At 49.6% G+C, this 17,166-nt stretch overlaps 1 protein-coding gene and 1 long non-coding RNA gene across 6 annotated transcripts; one reads left to right on the top strand and one right to left on the bottom strand.

Annotated features, from left to right (window-relative positions):
- The first annotated feature begins 22 nt into the window (after positions 1–22).
- LOC121500188 lies at positions 23–5,792 on the top strand. 3 transcript variants are annotated; one of them, XR_005990324.1, is made up of 4 exons: positions 23–65; positions 190–340; positions 711–960; positions 5,161–5,792. It is a non-coding gene; the product is annotated as an uncharacterized LOC121500188 (long non-coding RNA). The 3 variants fall into 3 exon arrangements; XR_005990322.1 differs by lacking the exon at positions 23–65 and having other exon boundaries at positions 78–340; XR_005990323.1 differs by lacking the exon at positions 23–65 and having other exon boundaries at positions 78–385.
- Positions 5,579–17,053, bottom strand: DERL2 (derlin 2). Of its 3 annotated transcripts, none has more exons than XM_041771716.1 (7): positions 16,821–17,053; positions 16,086–16,151; positions 13,866–13,939; positions 12,620–12,713; positions 11,296–11,491; positions 10,943–11,033; positions 5,579–6,094 (listed from the first exon to the last, which is right to left on the bottom strand). In XM_041771716.1, the coding sequence occupies exons 1-7, from the start codon at positions 16,911–16,913 to the stop codon at positions 5,989–5,991; spliced, it is 720 nt and encodes a 239-aa protein (XP_041627650.1). In that variant the 5' UTR covers positions 16,914–17,053; the 3' UTR covers positions 5,579–5,988. The 3 variants fall into 3 exon arrangements, with proteins under 3 accessions (XP_041627650.1, XP_041627651.1, XP_041627652.1); XM_041771717.1 differs by having other exon boundaries at positions 16,086–16,148; XM_041771718.1 differs by lacking the exons at positions 5,579–6,094; positions 11,296–11,491; positions 12,620–12,713; positions 13,866–13,939 and having other exon boundaries at positions 10,968–11,033.
- Positions 17,054–17,166: the final 113 nt, after the last annotated feature.

The following is a 17,166-nucleotide window of genomic DNA, read 5'->3' as shown; positions in this document are numbered from 1 at the left end:
GCCCGTGTGGGGGCCGGAAGAGCGGGGCCCGAGGTACTACCGAGAAGAGGCTCGGAGCGACGACGGTGAGGGGCGGGGTGGAGGGTTCCGCACGACCCCCACGGCGCTAATGACGACCTTCCTGACGGGCTTTCTGTCCTCATAACACGGTGTCCTCACTGTAAACACGCGTGTCCCCTTCTCGCCCAGAGTAATTCCTGCTCTGCAAGGACAGCACTCTTGTAGAATCGGTGGACGACGCGCTCACAGTGCATCACTTAACCCTCTCTAGGGTAGGTGCTGACGGAACCTGGAGAACCAGCCTCGGACACTCGTGGAGGCCAGCGGGGCGAGGGTAGTGGTGAGCACCTGCCGTGAGGGCGGGCGGCCCTGCCCGGGGGTAGTGGTGAGCACCTGCCGTGAGGGGGGAGGGTCCCACCGGCAGGGGCGGGGGTGGGGGTGACTGTCGTTCGCCCTCCTCCCCCAGCTCCCTCCCTAGCTCCTCCCCTAGCTCCTCCCTTCGGACCCTCCACAGCCCCTCCAGCTCCCCCTCAGCTCCCTCCCCCAGCACTCTCCCCAGCTCCCTCCCCAGCTGCCCCTGCAGCTACTGCTCCAGCTCCCTCCCCAGCTTCTCCTCCAGCTCCCCCTGTAGCTCCTCCTCCAGCTTCCTCCCCAGCGCCCACTCCCAGCTCCCTCCTCCTCTCGATCCTCCTTTCCTTCCCTTCTCCCAGACCGAACTCTTCAGTGCAGCTGGGCTGCTGGGCCCCATCACGCATAATGAAAAGATTCAAGACTCCAGCAGGGAAGATAGGATGAAACCAGCAGATCCTCTCCGTTCTGCATCCAGAGCTCTCAGCTGCTGGCTCAGGGTGGAAACAGTGGCAGGAAGTGTGATTTCCAGAGAATTCATCAGATGCTTCAAGGCCCTTGAAGGACGGGAGGCATCCTCTTAAGTACATCTCCAGGAAACTCATCCTGTCTGTAAGCCTGTTAAAAATCCTTCTTCCCATTTCCTCCAGGGAAGAGATGATGTTCCTGGAGCTGCTGACAGTGGAGCTGCTGACAGTGTAGTGGTCAAAGGGGCTGGGAACTTGCATGCTGGATTAATAGCACAGGTGTGCATGTATGTTCAGAATTGGCAAAATTACACTAACTACCGCAAAATGTTACGTTAGAAAGGCAACCCCCCCCACACACACCAAAAAGGCTAACCCCAAAACTGAAAGCAAAGTCACTGTTTCAGTGTTCAGGCTGCTGTAACAGAAGATACCCCAGGCCAAGTGGCTTGCACACATCGGACGTCCACTGCTCACAATCCCGGGGCTGGGCAACACCAGCACAGCTGCCCCAGGGTGAGGACCCCCTTCCCTTGCTGCTGCCTGCTGCTGTGTCTTCACAGGAAGGCAGAGACTAGGGGTTTCTCTGGAGCAGCTTGGTAAGGCGTTAATCCCACCACCAGGGCCGCTCCGGAAGGCCCCCACTTCCTAATACCATCACATCAGCCTTAGGATCGACACAGGAGTTTGGGGGAGGCGTAAACATTCACATCAGAGCGAAAACTAAACGTTAACTCTCGAATTCTGGACCTTGAGTATGTAACAGAGGGACAACAGTCCTTTCTCCTAGCGTCCCTTCCAGACGAACGTCACGGAGGTAACCCATACGCCTAGTGATTGCAAGATTCCAGGCAGGGAACATGAGTGAAGGCCTGCCTTGACGGAGCATGTGCCCCATCTTTAGAAGCAGCCACTGGCCAGTCACCTCTAGGAATAGCTGCCCTGCAGGCCTGGCATTGCCAGATCTTGCCTTTTTTTTTCTTCAAGAAAAGCCTCTAATGATTTTCATGTGGTATCTGTCAACCTTCAGTATTGGCTCAAATTTTGTAAATGGTGCAGGCAAAATAAACCACATGTGTAGGGAACTCATCCACAGTCTTTGGCCCAAGGCCCCGGCTCCTCCCCAGTAGGTACAGCCTCACAGCTAGGTGGAAAGAGAAGTTGCAGGGAAGGCCCAAGCCAGCCAGTGTCATGCACATCACCCGCCCCCCACAGGAGGAGTCTGAAGTCTGCTGTCCCTCCAAAGGAAGTCCCTTGTGGTTAAGTGGCTTCCACACACAGCCGATCATAACATAACCATCCAAAGAATGTCAGGGCTCTTCTTCCAAGAGGCGACTTGTCAGACACATTTCGTTTTTGTTTTTTTTTTAACTGCTCCGGGGACTGTCTGTTCTTATGATGCCCACACCAGCTGCTGGTGTTGCTGGCCGGCTGTCTGGCTGGCCCACCACACCGCTACCCTTTATCAGGCTCACTTTTGTTCCATGCCACTTCCAGACAATGCCAGGCCTCACCCACTAGGTACGGGTTGGCTGCACATACATTAATCCCTGTATAATTGAAAATACCAGGGAATAGTCTGGTCAATAAACATTTTTTTAAAAGATTTTATTTATTCATTCATGAGAGAGAGAGAGAGAGAGAGAGAGAGAGAGAGAGAAGCAGAGACCCAGGCAGAGGGAGGAGCAGGCTCCATGCAGGGAGCCCGATGTAGGACTCCATCCGGGGACTCCAGGATCACGCCCTGAGCCGAAGGCAGGCGCCAAACCGCTGAGCCACCCAGGGATCCCAATAAACAACATATTTATTCAGCACCCAGGTGCCAAGCAGTGTGCCAGGCTTGGTGGTGGACACAAGACTGAAAGACATGGACCCTGCCCTTCTGGGGCTTACATTTTCATGAGGGAGGCAAGACTAACACGTGGACCAGCGAGGGGCGGTACGAACGATTTATGATTTGCTGTAAGAGTACATCGTACAGACTGGAAGCTTTACCGGGATCTAAAGAAAGACCATGATGTAGGCCTAGGAGTCAAGACTTCTTGAGGAGCCAGGCCTCGAAGAGACTCCCATCCCTGCTAGATGTGGGGGCAAGGTTCAGAGGGAGACAGTGTGCCCTGGGGGCTGCAAAGTCAGTGCAGATGTCTGCGCAGAGAAGGGGCTAGTTTGGGGCAAGTTCCACAGCGTTAATGCAAACTCCTAAAATATGCGAGTAGCTTAGGGTATGTCCTACAGCACCGAGAATACAGATGGCACTTACCTGTGCAAGTTAGCTGTCTGTCTGGGAGATATGACAACCCCAGGGAGCCCCTCACCCAACAACTTGGGGGGCCCCAGACAGAGTGAGGGCATCGCTGCCAAGGGCGTGGGCGCTCTGCTCTTGGACAGACCACACCCGGCACATGAAAGGCAATGGGACACAGGGCAGTGACAGAAGAAAAGCAGGTGGAAGGGAGAAGTGAACAGAAGAAACACACGATAATGTGCAGAAAATCTGTCTCTTGGGGAGATGTGAGGGGCACATCCGTCTTTCCCTCAGGAGTGCACACTGCATTTCTACAACTCCACCCCAATGCAGTGCAGCACCGGAACCCACATCCTCAGAGCGCGCATCAGCTGAACGACTGAGCCACCGGGGCTGCCCCTGTTCCTACTTTAAAAAATAGTGAAAGGGAATAAAGGGGAAAGGAGAAAAATGAGTGGGAAATATCAGAAAGGGAGACAGAACATCAAAGACTCCTAACTCTGGGAAACGAACTAGGGGTGGTGGAAGGGGAGGTGGGCCGGGGGTTGGGGTGACTGGGTGACGGGCACTGAGGTGGGCACTTGACGGGATGAGCACTGGGTGTTATTCTATATGTTGGCAAATTGAACACCAATAAAAAATAAATTTATAAGAAAAAAAGAACAAAAACAGAGAGGGCAGCCCAGGTGGCTCAGCGGTATGGCGCCACCTGAAGCACCAGGGCCTGATCCTGGAGACCCGGGATCGAGTCCCACGTCGGGCTCCCTGTATGGAGCCTGCTTCTCCCTCTACCTGTGTCTCTGCCTCTCTCTCTGTGTCTCTCATGAATAAATATTAAAAAAACAAACAAACAAAAAAACCCCAGAGAAACCTATTTCTAGACCCTAAGTAATTTTCAAGACACTTTTAATTCAACTCAAGCTTTCTCGAACAGAGCCAGGACGTGACAAAATATAAGAATCCTGTAAGGAGGGTATCCCTGGGTGGCGCAACAGTTTGGCGCCTGCCTTTGGCTCAGGGCGCGATCCTGGAGACCCGGGATCGAATCCCACGTCGGGCTCCCGGTGCATGGAGCCTGCTTCTCCCTCTGCCTGTGTCTCTGCCTCTCTCTCTCTCTCTGTGACTATCATAAATAAATTTTAAAAAAATTAAAAAAAAAAAAAAGAATCCTGTAAGGATTGTACATCCTCAGATTGGCATTTTAAAGGTTTTTTTTTTTTTTTTTCATTGCTTAGAAAAAAAGCCATCCCATTAAACCACATTCTGTAAAACTGTAACAGCCATGTTCGGTTACCGACTAGCAGCATGTCCACTATCCGTACTACCTTTCATCACTAATGCATGTGCCATGAGAAGACATTAAAATACTTTCCCCCTCACTACACCACCTGAAAAATCCCCACTTAGGGTGTCAATTACGTTTACCCTAAACCTCAAGTTCATCTTGCTGAGGGAAAGCTCATTATGGAAGAGTGCTAGCTACCACTTACCCAGGCTGCCATGCCACTCCTGGGGAAATGGTCCATGTCTATGTCCTATTTGCTAGAACCATCTGCAACCATCTCTTCCCTATGGGTGGACATCTTCATCCCGTGGGTTCTCTGAACTACTTAGTGTGAGTGCAAACCTGCAGAGGCCCAGAGAAATTAATAATTCTGGATGGGTCTTTTTAATTAATTAATTAATTAATTAATTTATGATAGTCACACAGAGAGAGAGAGAGAGAGGCAGAGACATAGGCAGAGGGAGAAGCAGGCTCCATGCACCGGGAGCCCGACGTGGGATTCGATTCCGGGTCTCCAGGATCGCGCCCTGGGCCAACGGCAGGCGCTAAATCACTGCGCCACCCAGGGATCCCCCTCTGGATGGGTCTTTATCGAATCACAGGCATTAAGTGTCTACTCCTCTGGACCCTAATTTTTACCTGGTTGTGAAGGTAAGCCAGGTGCTTGGCTCTGAAAAGCTGCTTGGCTTTTCATTCAGCAAAATGACCAAAGTTAACCAGCCTAAGACCCGGGTATTCCTAACTCGTACCTGTTCATGTGGCTCCAGAGTCAACATCCCAGGTCTAAAAGAGATGTATCTGTTATTTTCCCAAAGGGTGGCTGGCCATGGCATGTTTTTTCCTGGATATTTCTTAATGGAGGAATACAGGCAGAATCGGGAAGATGCCACATGAGCCCGGAGCCAGCCCTCCGTTAGCTGCAACTCCTGCTGCCGCAAGCACCACCCTATACCCCCATTTCCCAGTCATCCAACAACTGGACGTTTTGCCAAACCCAGACGGAGAACAAAGTATCTGGACAGCACCAACTGATCTTCCTCCTACTGGAGCTGGCTTGCTGCATGGGTAAGACGTGTGCACAGCCACGGCTCAGCAGCCACATACTTCCAGTCTTGAAACACGATCCCGTCGAAAGCTGAGGCGGCCCCGGGAAGAGCAGGCTGGCCCAGGCCTACACGGCAGCTAACTAGAACACACTGTCGTCATTTAAAAGATCACACACAAAAGCTTTGATTCATTGAGAAGAGAGAGATGGAATTCAGTTTTATTTTGTCCTCTCTGAAACTTCCATTTACACCATGGCCTTGTCTATCAAAGAAGAAGAGGAAGAGAAAGCTCTGCCTTACACCCCAGAACTCAAGCACTCCTGTACTTGTTCGCCAGAGGCAGCAGGGTACTTGTTTCTCCAGTGGTTTGGCTCGGAGAGATTATACCTTCACTGCCAGGGTAGTGAGGAGCCACTGGCTGGCTGCTCCAAGTGTCTTCTGGATCCATTAGTGTACCATTCCATAAAGTGCTTCTGGAGTTAAAACCTGCCAAGTCGTCAAAAGTGTCCGCACTTTTGCAACACAAAGGATAAAAGAATCCCAAAGGGCATGTCACTGAGTTCTTCCCAGCTGGGTCTCATCATTGGCACTGTTGCTTTAACCACCGAGGCGCTGGCCCTCACCCCAGGCAAAGCCTCCTGGCCGCTCTTCAGGTAGTGGATTGTAATTTGGATCCTCGTCTGGTGTATCAAAAATAGCCTTCCTAAAAGACAGGGAACAGAGATCACTTAGGCCCAGAATCACCCTGGGTCCTGTCCTGCAAGGCCAGAGACTTCCCTTGGGCCTCTGATGACAGACACTATAGCTGCCCACCAAGGAAACAGTCATCACGCTGTGCAGATAAGTCATAATAATTTCATGTTAAAAAAAAATAATTTCGGGATCCCTGGGTGGCGCAGCGGTTTGGCGCCTGCCTTTGGCCCAGGGCGCGATCCTGGAGACCCGGGATCGAATCCCACATCAGGCTCCCGGTGCATGGAGCCTGCTTCTCCCTCCGCCTGTGTCTCTGCCTCTCTCTCTCTCTCTGTGACTATCATAAATAAATAAAAATTAAAAAAAAAAAATAAAAATAAAATAAAAAAAAATAATTTCATGTTTATATTAACTCTTATCTCTTGTTTTTTTTTCTTTTTATTATGAAAGCAACACATATTAGTTGCAGAGAAAACAGAAAATACATGCAAACATCCTAAATCTTCAGGAATAATCCCTGTTGATGCTGTCATCATTCTTCCAGAACTTTTATATATGTAATTTTATGAAAGTTAGATAACACATTTGTTCCGTAACCTGATTCACACTAAATATCACAAATGTCTCCCCACAACCAAGGTACCACCCAGTACCCACTGACAGACGGATCACCGAGATGGTCCATCCACACAATAGGATAGTAGTCAGCCTCACAAAGGAAGGAAGTTCTGACACTTGCTTGGACGTGGATGAGCTCTGAGGATGCTGTGTTGAGTGAAACAAGCCAGACCCAGGATGACAAATAGAATGTGATTCCTCGTGTATGAGGAACCGAGACAGAGACAGAGACAGAGACAGAGAGAAGCGCTGCCCCTGCCAAGGGCTGGGGATGGGGTGTTACTCAGCACAGTTTCACTTCTGCTGCATCAAGCATTATAAAGATGGATGGCGGTGGCACAAGCACACAGTGAGAGTACTTACTGCCATGGAACTGCTCATTTATGTTATGTATTTCTTTTTTTAAAGATTTTATTTATTTATTCGTGGAGACACAGAGAGAGAAAGACAGGCTGAGACACAGGCAGAGGGAGAAGCAGGCTCCATGTAGGGAGCCTGATGTGGGACTCGATCCTGGGTCTCCAGGATCAGGCCCTGGGCTGAAGGCAGTGCTAAACCACTGAGCCACCCGGGCTAGGCACGTTATGTATATTTTATCACAACTGAAATTTTAAAAAGTTCACAAGTCATTCCAAGAAAAATTACACAGATCATAGAAAAAGATAGTGTCCAAAAGACTTTTAAAATCCCCTTATAGGACCTGGGATCGATTCCCACGTCAGGCTCCCTGCATGGAGCCTGCTTCTCCCTCTCCCTGTGTCTCTGCCTCTCTCTGTGTGTCTCTAATGAATTAAAAAAAAAAAAAAAAAAAAAAAAAAAAAAACTCCCCTTATAGGGCCATTCAAGTTCTCCTTAGAGAACTGATTATTAGAGACACCTGGGTGACTTAGCAGTTGAGCATCTGCCTTCAGCTCAGGTCGTAACCCTAGGGTCCTGGGATCGAGTCCCGCATCAGGCTCCCTGCTGGGAGCCTGCTTCTTCCTCTGCCTGTGTCTCTGCCTCTCTGTGTCTCTCATGAATAAATAAATAAAATCTTAAAAAAAAAAAAGAATTGACCATTAAAACAGCATCCACTCTGGGCATTCGTATTTCTAATTACACTTGCCCGAAGCTGACATAATTAGCTGAAAACTTCTACTTTATATGGGGTCTGAAAAAGCACCTATACTTCAACATGAGCTCCCTTAATTCTCACAAAACTAACAATGAAAGCAAACACACCCCAGTAGAAAAATACAGGGCTGAAAAGGCAATTCAAAAAGGAAATCCAAAAGGCCAATAAAACATGAAAACGTTCGCTTTAGTAATAATTAAAAGAAAGCATGTTCAAAACCCAGATTGCTTCTACTTTCCAAACTCAAACAGGGCAAAATAAAGTGGGTGCGTGTGCAAGGAAGTGAGCCATGGTGGCCCCAGGGCAGGACGGGGCTGGCGGGGGGGCATCCCAGTGTAGGGCGTACACATGTGGAGGGGCCTGGTGCCGTGTGTCAAAGCCTGAGTAGGCTCAAGCAGGCATTCCCCATCAGAGGGCAGCCAACCCTGGTGGGTGTGAGGCAGAGCAGGACCAGAAGGCATCCGCATGGGTGATGGGGGCGCAGTAATAAGACGGGCTATGTTCGGGGTTCACTAAATAGGTGAAGATAGTAATGACAACAGAGATCAGGTTCCTCCCTGCCAGTGAGAATTAAGGAACTGTAGAAAAGGAGGTGGAGTATTCACCTGGTGAAACGCTACTCTGTAGAAAGGGGAACAGATCCCTGCTGTGAGCCGCAATATGGATGAATCTCGATCCCCTGACGGTGAATGGAAGAGGCCTTACACCTAGGGGTTTACCCACACATCCTGGAGGACTCCACGCGTGAAGCTAGCAGAGCTACAAGATCAGCCTGGTGATTGCTTCTTGGGGGATGGGGCAAGGACTGACAGACTGATGGAGAGAACCTTCTGGGTAATGCAACACTCCATCCTGATAGGAGTTTGGGTCACACAGGCTTGTGCATTTATGAAAACCCGTTAGTTGACACACTTGAGAGGTCTACTCTCTTGTATGGAAATAAAAAAGTCTAGTCAGTGACATACACACTCAAGTACTTAAAGAATTAAGGATACTGGAATGGAAAGATGGACAGAGGCATGGAGAGATGTATAAAAGGCAAGAATAGTAAAATATAACCACAGAATCTGTGGTGGGTAAATGATATCACTGTATAATTTTTTCCACTTTCTGTGAGTTTGGACATTTTCATAATAAAACACTGGAGAAAAAAATACAGAAAGAAAAAACACCTAGATTCATATGGACTCATCCTAGAGCTGGGGATGTCAGGAACCTCACGCTTTTAAAAAACACAGATATGCAAATGCAGATGTAAACACACCCACAGGCACACAGACTTCCCTCGCTCTGTTCACGGTCCCAGTAACTCCGCAAGCAATGAGCACACCCAGTGCCCGCATCTTGACTTCCAGGCACCACTCCCCACTAGGAAGGAACCAGAGTTCCTTGCAGAAACAGCGTCAGGGAGAGGAGGAGCCTGGGAGATCCTGTCTGGCCAGAAAATAATCAATTACTTAAAGAAGAGACAAGAATGATGGGGACACGTTGAAAAGTAATTAGTAGCCAGTTTGAAGGGGTTCTCATTGGCCAAACCTGGGGCAGGAGCATCAAAGCAACAATGACAAGGGACTGCCGCTCATGTAGACATAAAGGACGGGAATGTGATCAAGAAAGGCTACTGACCATCTCAAGATGCCATCCCACAGAGCAATCACAAAAGGAACAAAAGGAGCTTTATGATGGACCTTAATCCAGTCATCAGAGCCATGACAGCCAGTCTGACGGATCCAGCACACGCAGACCCACAGACCCGTCAGCACTGCAGGGAGGACACAGGTCACCTCTCTGATGCTCCTGTCGAACACGTGAGACCAGAATCTAAATGTGAGGGAGCACTAGACAAACCCAGATCTTCGGGCCCTTCTATGGGAGGGGATGACAACCGTCAAACACGTCACTGTCAGAGTCCAGGAAAGACTTAGGAGCTGCTCCAAACTGGCAGGGCCCAAAGAGGCGTGACAAAGAAATGCGACACCTGGGTCTGAGCTGGACTCTTGTCCCATGAGACGCCGACTGGGACAAGTGCCAGGAGAGGCTTCAGTCTGAGGAGTCATGTTTTTCCTGATTTTGACTACGTAGGGGAATGTCCTTCAGGGAAAATACACAATGGGGGCGGGGGGTGGTGAAATTAGATCGACAACTTACTTACAAACACTTATGAGGAAAAAGTCCTTTGAATGGTTTGTAATTTTCTGTAAGTCTGAAACTATTTTAAAAAAATCATAAAAACCAGACAGCACCTCACGGCTGTCAACCCAGGAAAAAGTAAATAATCCCTCCCATGTCTGACAAGGCTTCGGGGAAACAGCCACTCTACGTGGCCAGTCGAACCATAAACCTGAGCATCCATTCCGATGGAGATTCGTCAATAACAAGAACAGCAATCCTACTTCTAGGATGGAAAAATGATTATGACATATTGAAAAGATGGTTACAAAAGAACATTTTTTAAAAGCACACATACAGTAAGACGAAAGAATATGCATCAAAAGGTCAACAATGAGAGGCAGTGTTCCTGCTCAGTGGTCTTTGTTTTGCTGGACTCTTCCACACCCAACCCTGTATAATAAAAACTCATGCTTGACTCCTCCCATGGACCCTGTCTCAAGGACAGTGTCCTGGGGTAGAAAGAAGTCAAAGCTCCACTCTCAGGAATGCGCAGTGCGAGATGAAGAGAGACTTTCTCAAAGTCGCACAGCTGGTCAGTGGGTACCCTACACCTGGTTCTAGTCCACCTCACTGCTGAGCCCTGCTTCTCCTACTCCCTGGAAGGCCAGAAATCCCACCACTGGAAACTTCCTTGGTGTCAGTTGTGCTGTAGGCTTGGGCAGTGGCTCACGTGGAAACCAGCAGACTCCTCCCTGGGGCAGGAGGTGCTGGTGGTCATCGGGCAGCATGCCACGTCATCCCCAGGACATCCCAAGCTCACTCCTGCACAACCCTGGCACCAACTGCTCTGACCCAACCCAAATGCTCCTCAACTGCAGCCCAAGGTTCAATCTGCAAATACTGACAGAGTTGAACCACATGTGCCAGGAGCTACGGCAGCCCCACGGAGACGCAGACACAGACCCTGTCCCATGCTATCTGCAAGGAAAATGCAGCCTGGCATCCAATACTCACAAAATAGATGGTGTTTTCAGGATTCTTATTCCACCAGGCTGATTGGGAAATACATCTTCCAAGAAAAAATATATGTGTCCAACTGCGATGCCTAGAGTTGCCCAAAAATAAAGAATGAGGGGCAGGATGAAAATTTTGATTACTAGTGGATCTACCAACATAAATTCTGTGTATTTAGGAAGAAATGTCACTATGGTTATTAAAAAACAATTTAAAAACTGGTATTGTAATCTTTGAGCATGCAACCATCAAACAATCCCAGAACAGCTGTATGTGAGCGCCAGACATGAAAAAACGGTGGTGACTTGTTCACACGTAAAAACAAATAGAAAAAGTCACGATGAGGTTCTTACCCAAGAGATCCACGATGATGGAGTTCCCCAGCAACAAGGAAAAGCCCATGAGCACCCAGGGCAGAAAGGGCGCCTGGAAATTGAGAAGGCCAAAAAAGTTCATGCGGACATACGGGTTCCTTCGGCTCCATACGTAGACGAGCATTATTGTAAAGGCCTGTCCCAGGAAAACTAAGCTCACAAACAAACCAAAAAGCTAGCAGATGGCATTAAGGAAAGTATCAACGTCAGTAGTGTGAGAGGGAAGGCGGAGCAAGATGGGGGGGGGCTGGGCTCTAACATAGGTCTGAGGTAGGGCAGTCCCGAGCTAGTTAATCTGGGGGGGGGGGGGGAAAGCCTGAAAATAATTACCCAGAGCAACCAGGCAAAAATCTGTGTGGGCCAGCACATCTGGACCATAGCTGCTTCCAGTTAATACCATTTCCACGAAGTTCTTGACTATTTGGGAAATATTGGAATTCCTCAGTCAATAATTATGTTAAGTTTCACTCACCATTAGCACCTTTAAGAGGTGAGTGATGATAGCTGGAGAAACCGTCCCAGAACGGACTGTGTTCAAGGCTGTTACACCCATGACAATAGTTAAAAATAATAATTTATCAGTTTTGATAGTTACTGAATGAATGTCTTGCCAACTTAGTTCGAAAGCACACATTGGGAGGGGCACGCCTGGGTGGTGCTGTGTGTTAAGCGTCTGACTCAGTTTTGACTCAGGCCATGATCTCAGGGTTGTGGGATGGAGCCCCACGTTGGGCTCTGTGTTGGGCGTGCAGTCTGCTTGAGATTCTCTCTCCTCCCCCCATGACAAACTCTCTCTCTAAAAAAAAGAACGTGGGCAGCCCCTGTGGCACAGTGGTTTAGCGCCACCTGCAGCCCAGGGCGTGATCCTGGAGACCCAGGATCGAGTCCCATGTCAGGCTCTCTGCATGGAGCTTGCTTCTCCCTCTGCCTGTGTCTCTGCCTCTCTCTCTCTGTGTCTCTATAAATAAATAAATAATCTTAAAAAAAATAAAAATAAATTAAAAAAAGAATGTATGCACATCGACAGTCATAAACCTAAAGTAGTAAAACTGTGACCCCCGTGGGCTAACAATGCTTCTGACCTGCTCTCGGTACAAAGGCTCCTGGCCCAGCGAGGCCCAGCTTGAGGCTCAGAACGCCATCCCAGAAAGTAAAAGAGCCATAGTGCCTGCAGCTATGGTGTGGAATCCACCTGTATCTGCTCAGCTTATCTAGTGGGCCGTGGAAGGCAGGTGGAGAGCTGTAGGAGGACACAGGGCATTTGGCAAGTTTTCCTGTATTCACTCTACTTGTTGAAGGATACAGTCATTAAGAATCCACCAAAAAGGAACATAAATACAAAGTCTGCTGTCCGACCTCGGAAAGAGCCTTCTTCTAGCATTCGACAGTAGCGGTATCTTGAGTGCCGAGTTAAGAAAACATTAAGCACACAATCAGGAAGACAGTAAAGTTAACATATTGCTGAGCTGCACCTGGACTCTGTGTCAGCTGGACCAGGCCAAGCCTTCACGTCCTCGGCATGTTCACGGGGAGTGTGGTTACTTCCCTTCCACCAGGCACCTTGGGCAAGGCAAAGACTAGCTCCGACTGGCTCCGCCCATGGCACAAAGCACTCCTGGCTGGGGAAGGAGCCTGATGCTGCACACACAAGCTTGCAGCTACTCAGGAAACCTTTCCAAACATGGGTCGTCTTTCCCACGTTCAGCCCCACGTGACCTGTACCACCCATGCTTTTTCACAACCTGACTTGGAAGACACGCCCGGCAAGAAGCCTCGTGTGACGACAATCAACTTTCGCAGGCCAGGCAGATTTGGCACTTCTGTACCTTGGCCAACAAGGATGCAGTATGATGAAAATACTTCACTCTGAGAAACTTACCAGGATGACGTATCACATGGGACCCATGGGACTCCATCCTAGGGCAGGGATCCTGCAACCCCAACAAAGCACCCCCCCCCCACCCTGTCTCCTGCAGACAAGCTGAGCCGTAACTCCTCTATCACTCCAGAGAGTCAGGTGGAGGACAAATGTCCTGTTTGGAGGCCCCAATCATCCCCTGACCAGAGCATATCTCATTCCCTCTTTCAACAACCGGCATGTGGCCTGTCGGGCACCATCTTTCCAGCCAGCAGAACTGGCAACCAAGATCTAAGGATATCTCGTGTTCTCCGTTCCTTGTGAACCCCCTCCTCATGCCTGTACCCCAGCTCTGGGGCTTATCACCGTATTCAGGCACCTGCTGATGTTATTTTGTAAATAGGCCTCAACTAACCCACTTTTCCTCTCCCTTGATCTGATTTGTAAGTGATTTATGGGCAGAAGGGTAATCACTCTGTGGTTGGATAGCTCCCATAAGAACAAGCAGGGACCAACAGAATGCCTTTAAAGTACTACTTTCTGACCAACTCCTCTGTGTCCCACAGAGCCTGTACCCAGAAATCACAGTTAAGAGAGTAACAAACACAGCAGCATCAATAGCTTTACCTTATATTGTATTCCCTACGTAAACCTCGAGTTTTGATGCTAACCCCCACTTAATAAAGGATACAGAAAAATCATGTTAAATAAAAAATTGAATCCAACTGGACCAAAAAATAAGAAATTGGTGATTAGCCTCCATATCTGTTAAAAGACAAAAAATCAAGAGAAAGACAGATTAGGTAAAATACACCAGGATACATTGCCACAGGAAGACAGGGTCGCAATGGTTGTAAGGCCATGAATAAGTGATCGTATAATCTGAACCAAAAAGCAGGGCACACTCGATCTGACCCTGGATTTTTGTGCTACTTCTAGTTGGAAGTCTGAAAGATAGCACTCAGCTCCTAAAATTTCTAATAAGGATAATGGGACACTTTGAAACTGTCGTTGTCTTTAAAAAAACAAAAAACAAAAAAACCAAGTTCTAGTCTAAATAAAGAGCCGACTCCCTGCAAGTAAAGATCTAATGCTCTAATAATTAGTCTAACTGGCAGATACAAGGACTCCTTTTGTCACGTTGGAAACCCTGGTATAGGTTTCCCTACCCAACACATCCACACCCACGAAAAAAACAACTACTCACAAGGGGACAGAGCTCCACATTTTACAATGTTTCACCATGGTCTATGCTCAGGTGTGACCTTAATAACCCTGTGAGACCCAGGCTGGTACTTCCATCCTCATGTCCCACAGGAAGAACCCAAGACACTTGGAGAGCTTGCAAATGGCTTGCCCTGGGGAACTTGTACTGGGAGACTCTGAACCCAGACCTGGAACTCCCAGCTCCAAATGCGAATGCTTGGTGTCCCCTCAGGCAAAATGGAGCCAAGTAAGTTAACAGGAAGCAAGGCCTGGAAGAGCCACAGCGCCTAGCCAAGGCCAGGTGAGTAGTGAAGGACAAAGGCAGTGACGAGAGTCTGCAGGACTTCTCTGTGCATCACTCAATTCTTCAGAATTGGGAACAAGATTGAAATAATTCAGTTCTATGCACTAACTGAGGCCAGGATTAGAGTTACCAGCTTAGCACGGAGACAAGTGTATAAATGAGTGCAAGCACACAGCGAGAGATGCTCTAAAGCAGTGTTTGCAGATACCCTGAGGGACACAAGGAGGGGGACTCTGTGAAGCTACACAAAAGTTGGAGCTCAGAGGGTGTGAAGTGAATGACACACACTTGAGGCAGAGGGAAGTGTAGAGGAAAAGGACGGACTCTTGGGTCCTTGTCCCACACCAGCTACAGGCCATCTGATCATAAGACATCTCTCCTTTAGCGTTCTAACTACAGGAGAGGATGGTCTCCTACTGGGTTCTCACAAACCGGCATATTGTTGAAGTCACTTTTGGGTCTTTTGTTTTTATCATCTGATCCCTGGAAGGTGGATCAATTTAAAAGCACTAACAAAAAAAAATTAAAAAAAAAAAAAAAAAAAAAAAAAAAAAAGGCACTAACAGGGGATCCCTGGGTGGCTCAGTGGTTTGGCGCCTGCCTTTGGCCCAGGGCGTGATCTGGAGTCCTGGGATCAAGACCCGCATGGAGCCTGCTTCTCCCTCCTGTGTATCTGCCTCTCTCTCTCTCTCTCTCTCAATCTATCATAAAATCAATAAATACATCTTAAAAAAAAAAATAAAAGCACTGAGTTTCTGTAGTGGGCCGTGGAGATAACACCGAGGTGGTGAGTGGGCAACACAGGGACCCTGGGCTGGTCAGTCTCCTTTCAAACTGCAATATTAACTCTGAATCTGTAATTTACTGTTTCTTTTTTTTTTTTTTAAGATTTTATTTATTTGAGAGACAGAGCACAAGCAGAGGGAGCAGCAGAGGGAGAGGGAGAACCAGACTCCCCACTGAGTGTAGAGCCTGATGTGGGGCTTGATCCTAGAACCCTGGGATCATGACCTGAGCTGAAGGCAGACGCTCAAGTGCCTGAGCCTCCCTGGCATTCCTGAAGCAGTAATTTCTAAATATAGGAACTGGACACATCAAATCAAAACCATGCACTTTACAAATAAAAATCACCTTTGGTGATTGCAATTTAGGTACATGATGAGGAACCTGGGAATGTCTTAAACAGTCCCTAGGTGACTCTGAAACCCAATCAGGATGGAGAACCACGGCTTTATTACCACCCTCCCAGCCCCACATCAAGACTCACAATCAAATATTCCCACTGGATTCTTGTTTTAACAAGAAGGCGGAGGATCTGCTATCAACAAGTATAAAAAAAACCCCTCAAACCAACCAAGTTTAACCACTGGCACATGAACCCTGGCTGTGAGGACCACTTACTTGGAAGTGTTTAAAGATTAATTCAGGATTGAAGTACAATTGGAAAGGGGTGATCAATTCCAACTGCTGGAAAAAAAAAAAAAAAGCTGCTTAAAGCGAGTCCAGCAAGAAACAAGTCCCACCACGTCCCCGTCTCACTCCTGCCAAGCCTCTGAGGCTTTCCTCTTAGGCGGGAGGAGGGGATCGGTACAGAGTCCCGTACAAACGCGACCACTCCCTGCACCCCGCTACCTAACAAAGAAATCAAACTGTCTCCTGTGGCGATAGGTGGGGTTGACCTGAGGGCAGGGCGGGCTGGTGGGGCTGCCCTGGACCCGGGGGCAGCTGCCCATCACCTAGGCGCCGCCAGGAGCAGCTGGGCCAAGCCACACAGCTCACCGGGGGCTCCCCCACAGCGTCTCCCCAGGCTCTACCCTCCCGGCAGCTTCCAGCCTTCCTAAGCACCCCCCCCCCCGCCCCCCAGGACCACTTGCCCCTCGCCCGCAGCTCCGACCTGCTCCAGGTCCATCCTTCTCTCTCGGACACCCGCCTGCAGCCCTGACCCTGCACCCTGTCCTGGGGCAACACTCCCTCGCCGGCTCGCTGGACAGGCCACCCGGAACCCCTCCAGAGCCAGCCCCGGACGCCTCCACCCACTCCTGGGACCAACCCCTCGGGAGCTCCTCCGAGGCTCCAACCCCCGCCTCCCGAGGTCTGTAGCGCGGACAGACAGAAGCTGGCGCTGCAGCTGCTCACCACAGCGGCGGTGGTGAGGACGCAGGCGGTGGTGTAGGCGCGGCTGACCGGCGGGATCTGCAGGTACTCCAGCCGGAGGCTCTGGTACGCCATCTTCCCCACCGCCGCCGGCCCCCCCCCACTTCCCCTTCCGTCAGTCAGCCCCGGCGGCGGGGCGGGACCAGAGCGGGCTGTCGCCCAATCAGCGCCGCGGAGACGGCCAGCCGCCAATCGCCGGAGCCCTCGGCAAAGCGCGCCGACCAATCATGAGTTGCGCCTCCGCGGGGCCCCGCCCGGCCGCCCCACCCACCAGCCCACAACATCAGGGAGAGGCGTGTCAGTCCCCCGCCCTTGGCCAATCCCCGCC

The sequence above is a fragment of the Vulpes lagopus genome, chromosome 10 (genome assembly GCF_018345385.1).
Source record: "Vulpes lagopus strain Blue_001 chromosome 10, ASM1834538v1, whole genome shotgun sequence".
Taxonomy (NCBI): Eukaryota; Metazoa; Chordata; class Mammalia; order Carnivora; family Canidae; genus Vulpes; species Vulpes lagopus.
Note: the sequence above shows the minus strand (reverse complement) of the source record. Positions and strands in the feature narration are given on the sequence as shown.

Coding starts and splice junctions, on each gene's coding strand:
- DERL2 (XM_041771716.1), bottom strand. CDS start 16,913: ATGGCGTACCAGAGCCTCCGGCTGGAGTACCTGCAGATCCCGCCGGTC. Junction 11,492..12,619: donor TTGGTGGATTCTTAATGACT/GTATCCTTCAAC, acceptor GCCATCTGCTAG/CTTTTTGGTTTGTTTGTGAG. Junction 6,095..10,942: donor CTGAAAACACCATCTATTTT/GTGAGTATTGGA, acceptor CCTGTCTTTTAG/GAAGGCTATTTTTGATACAC.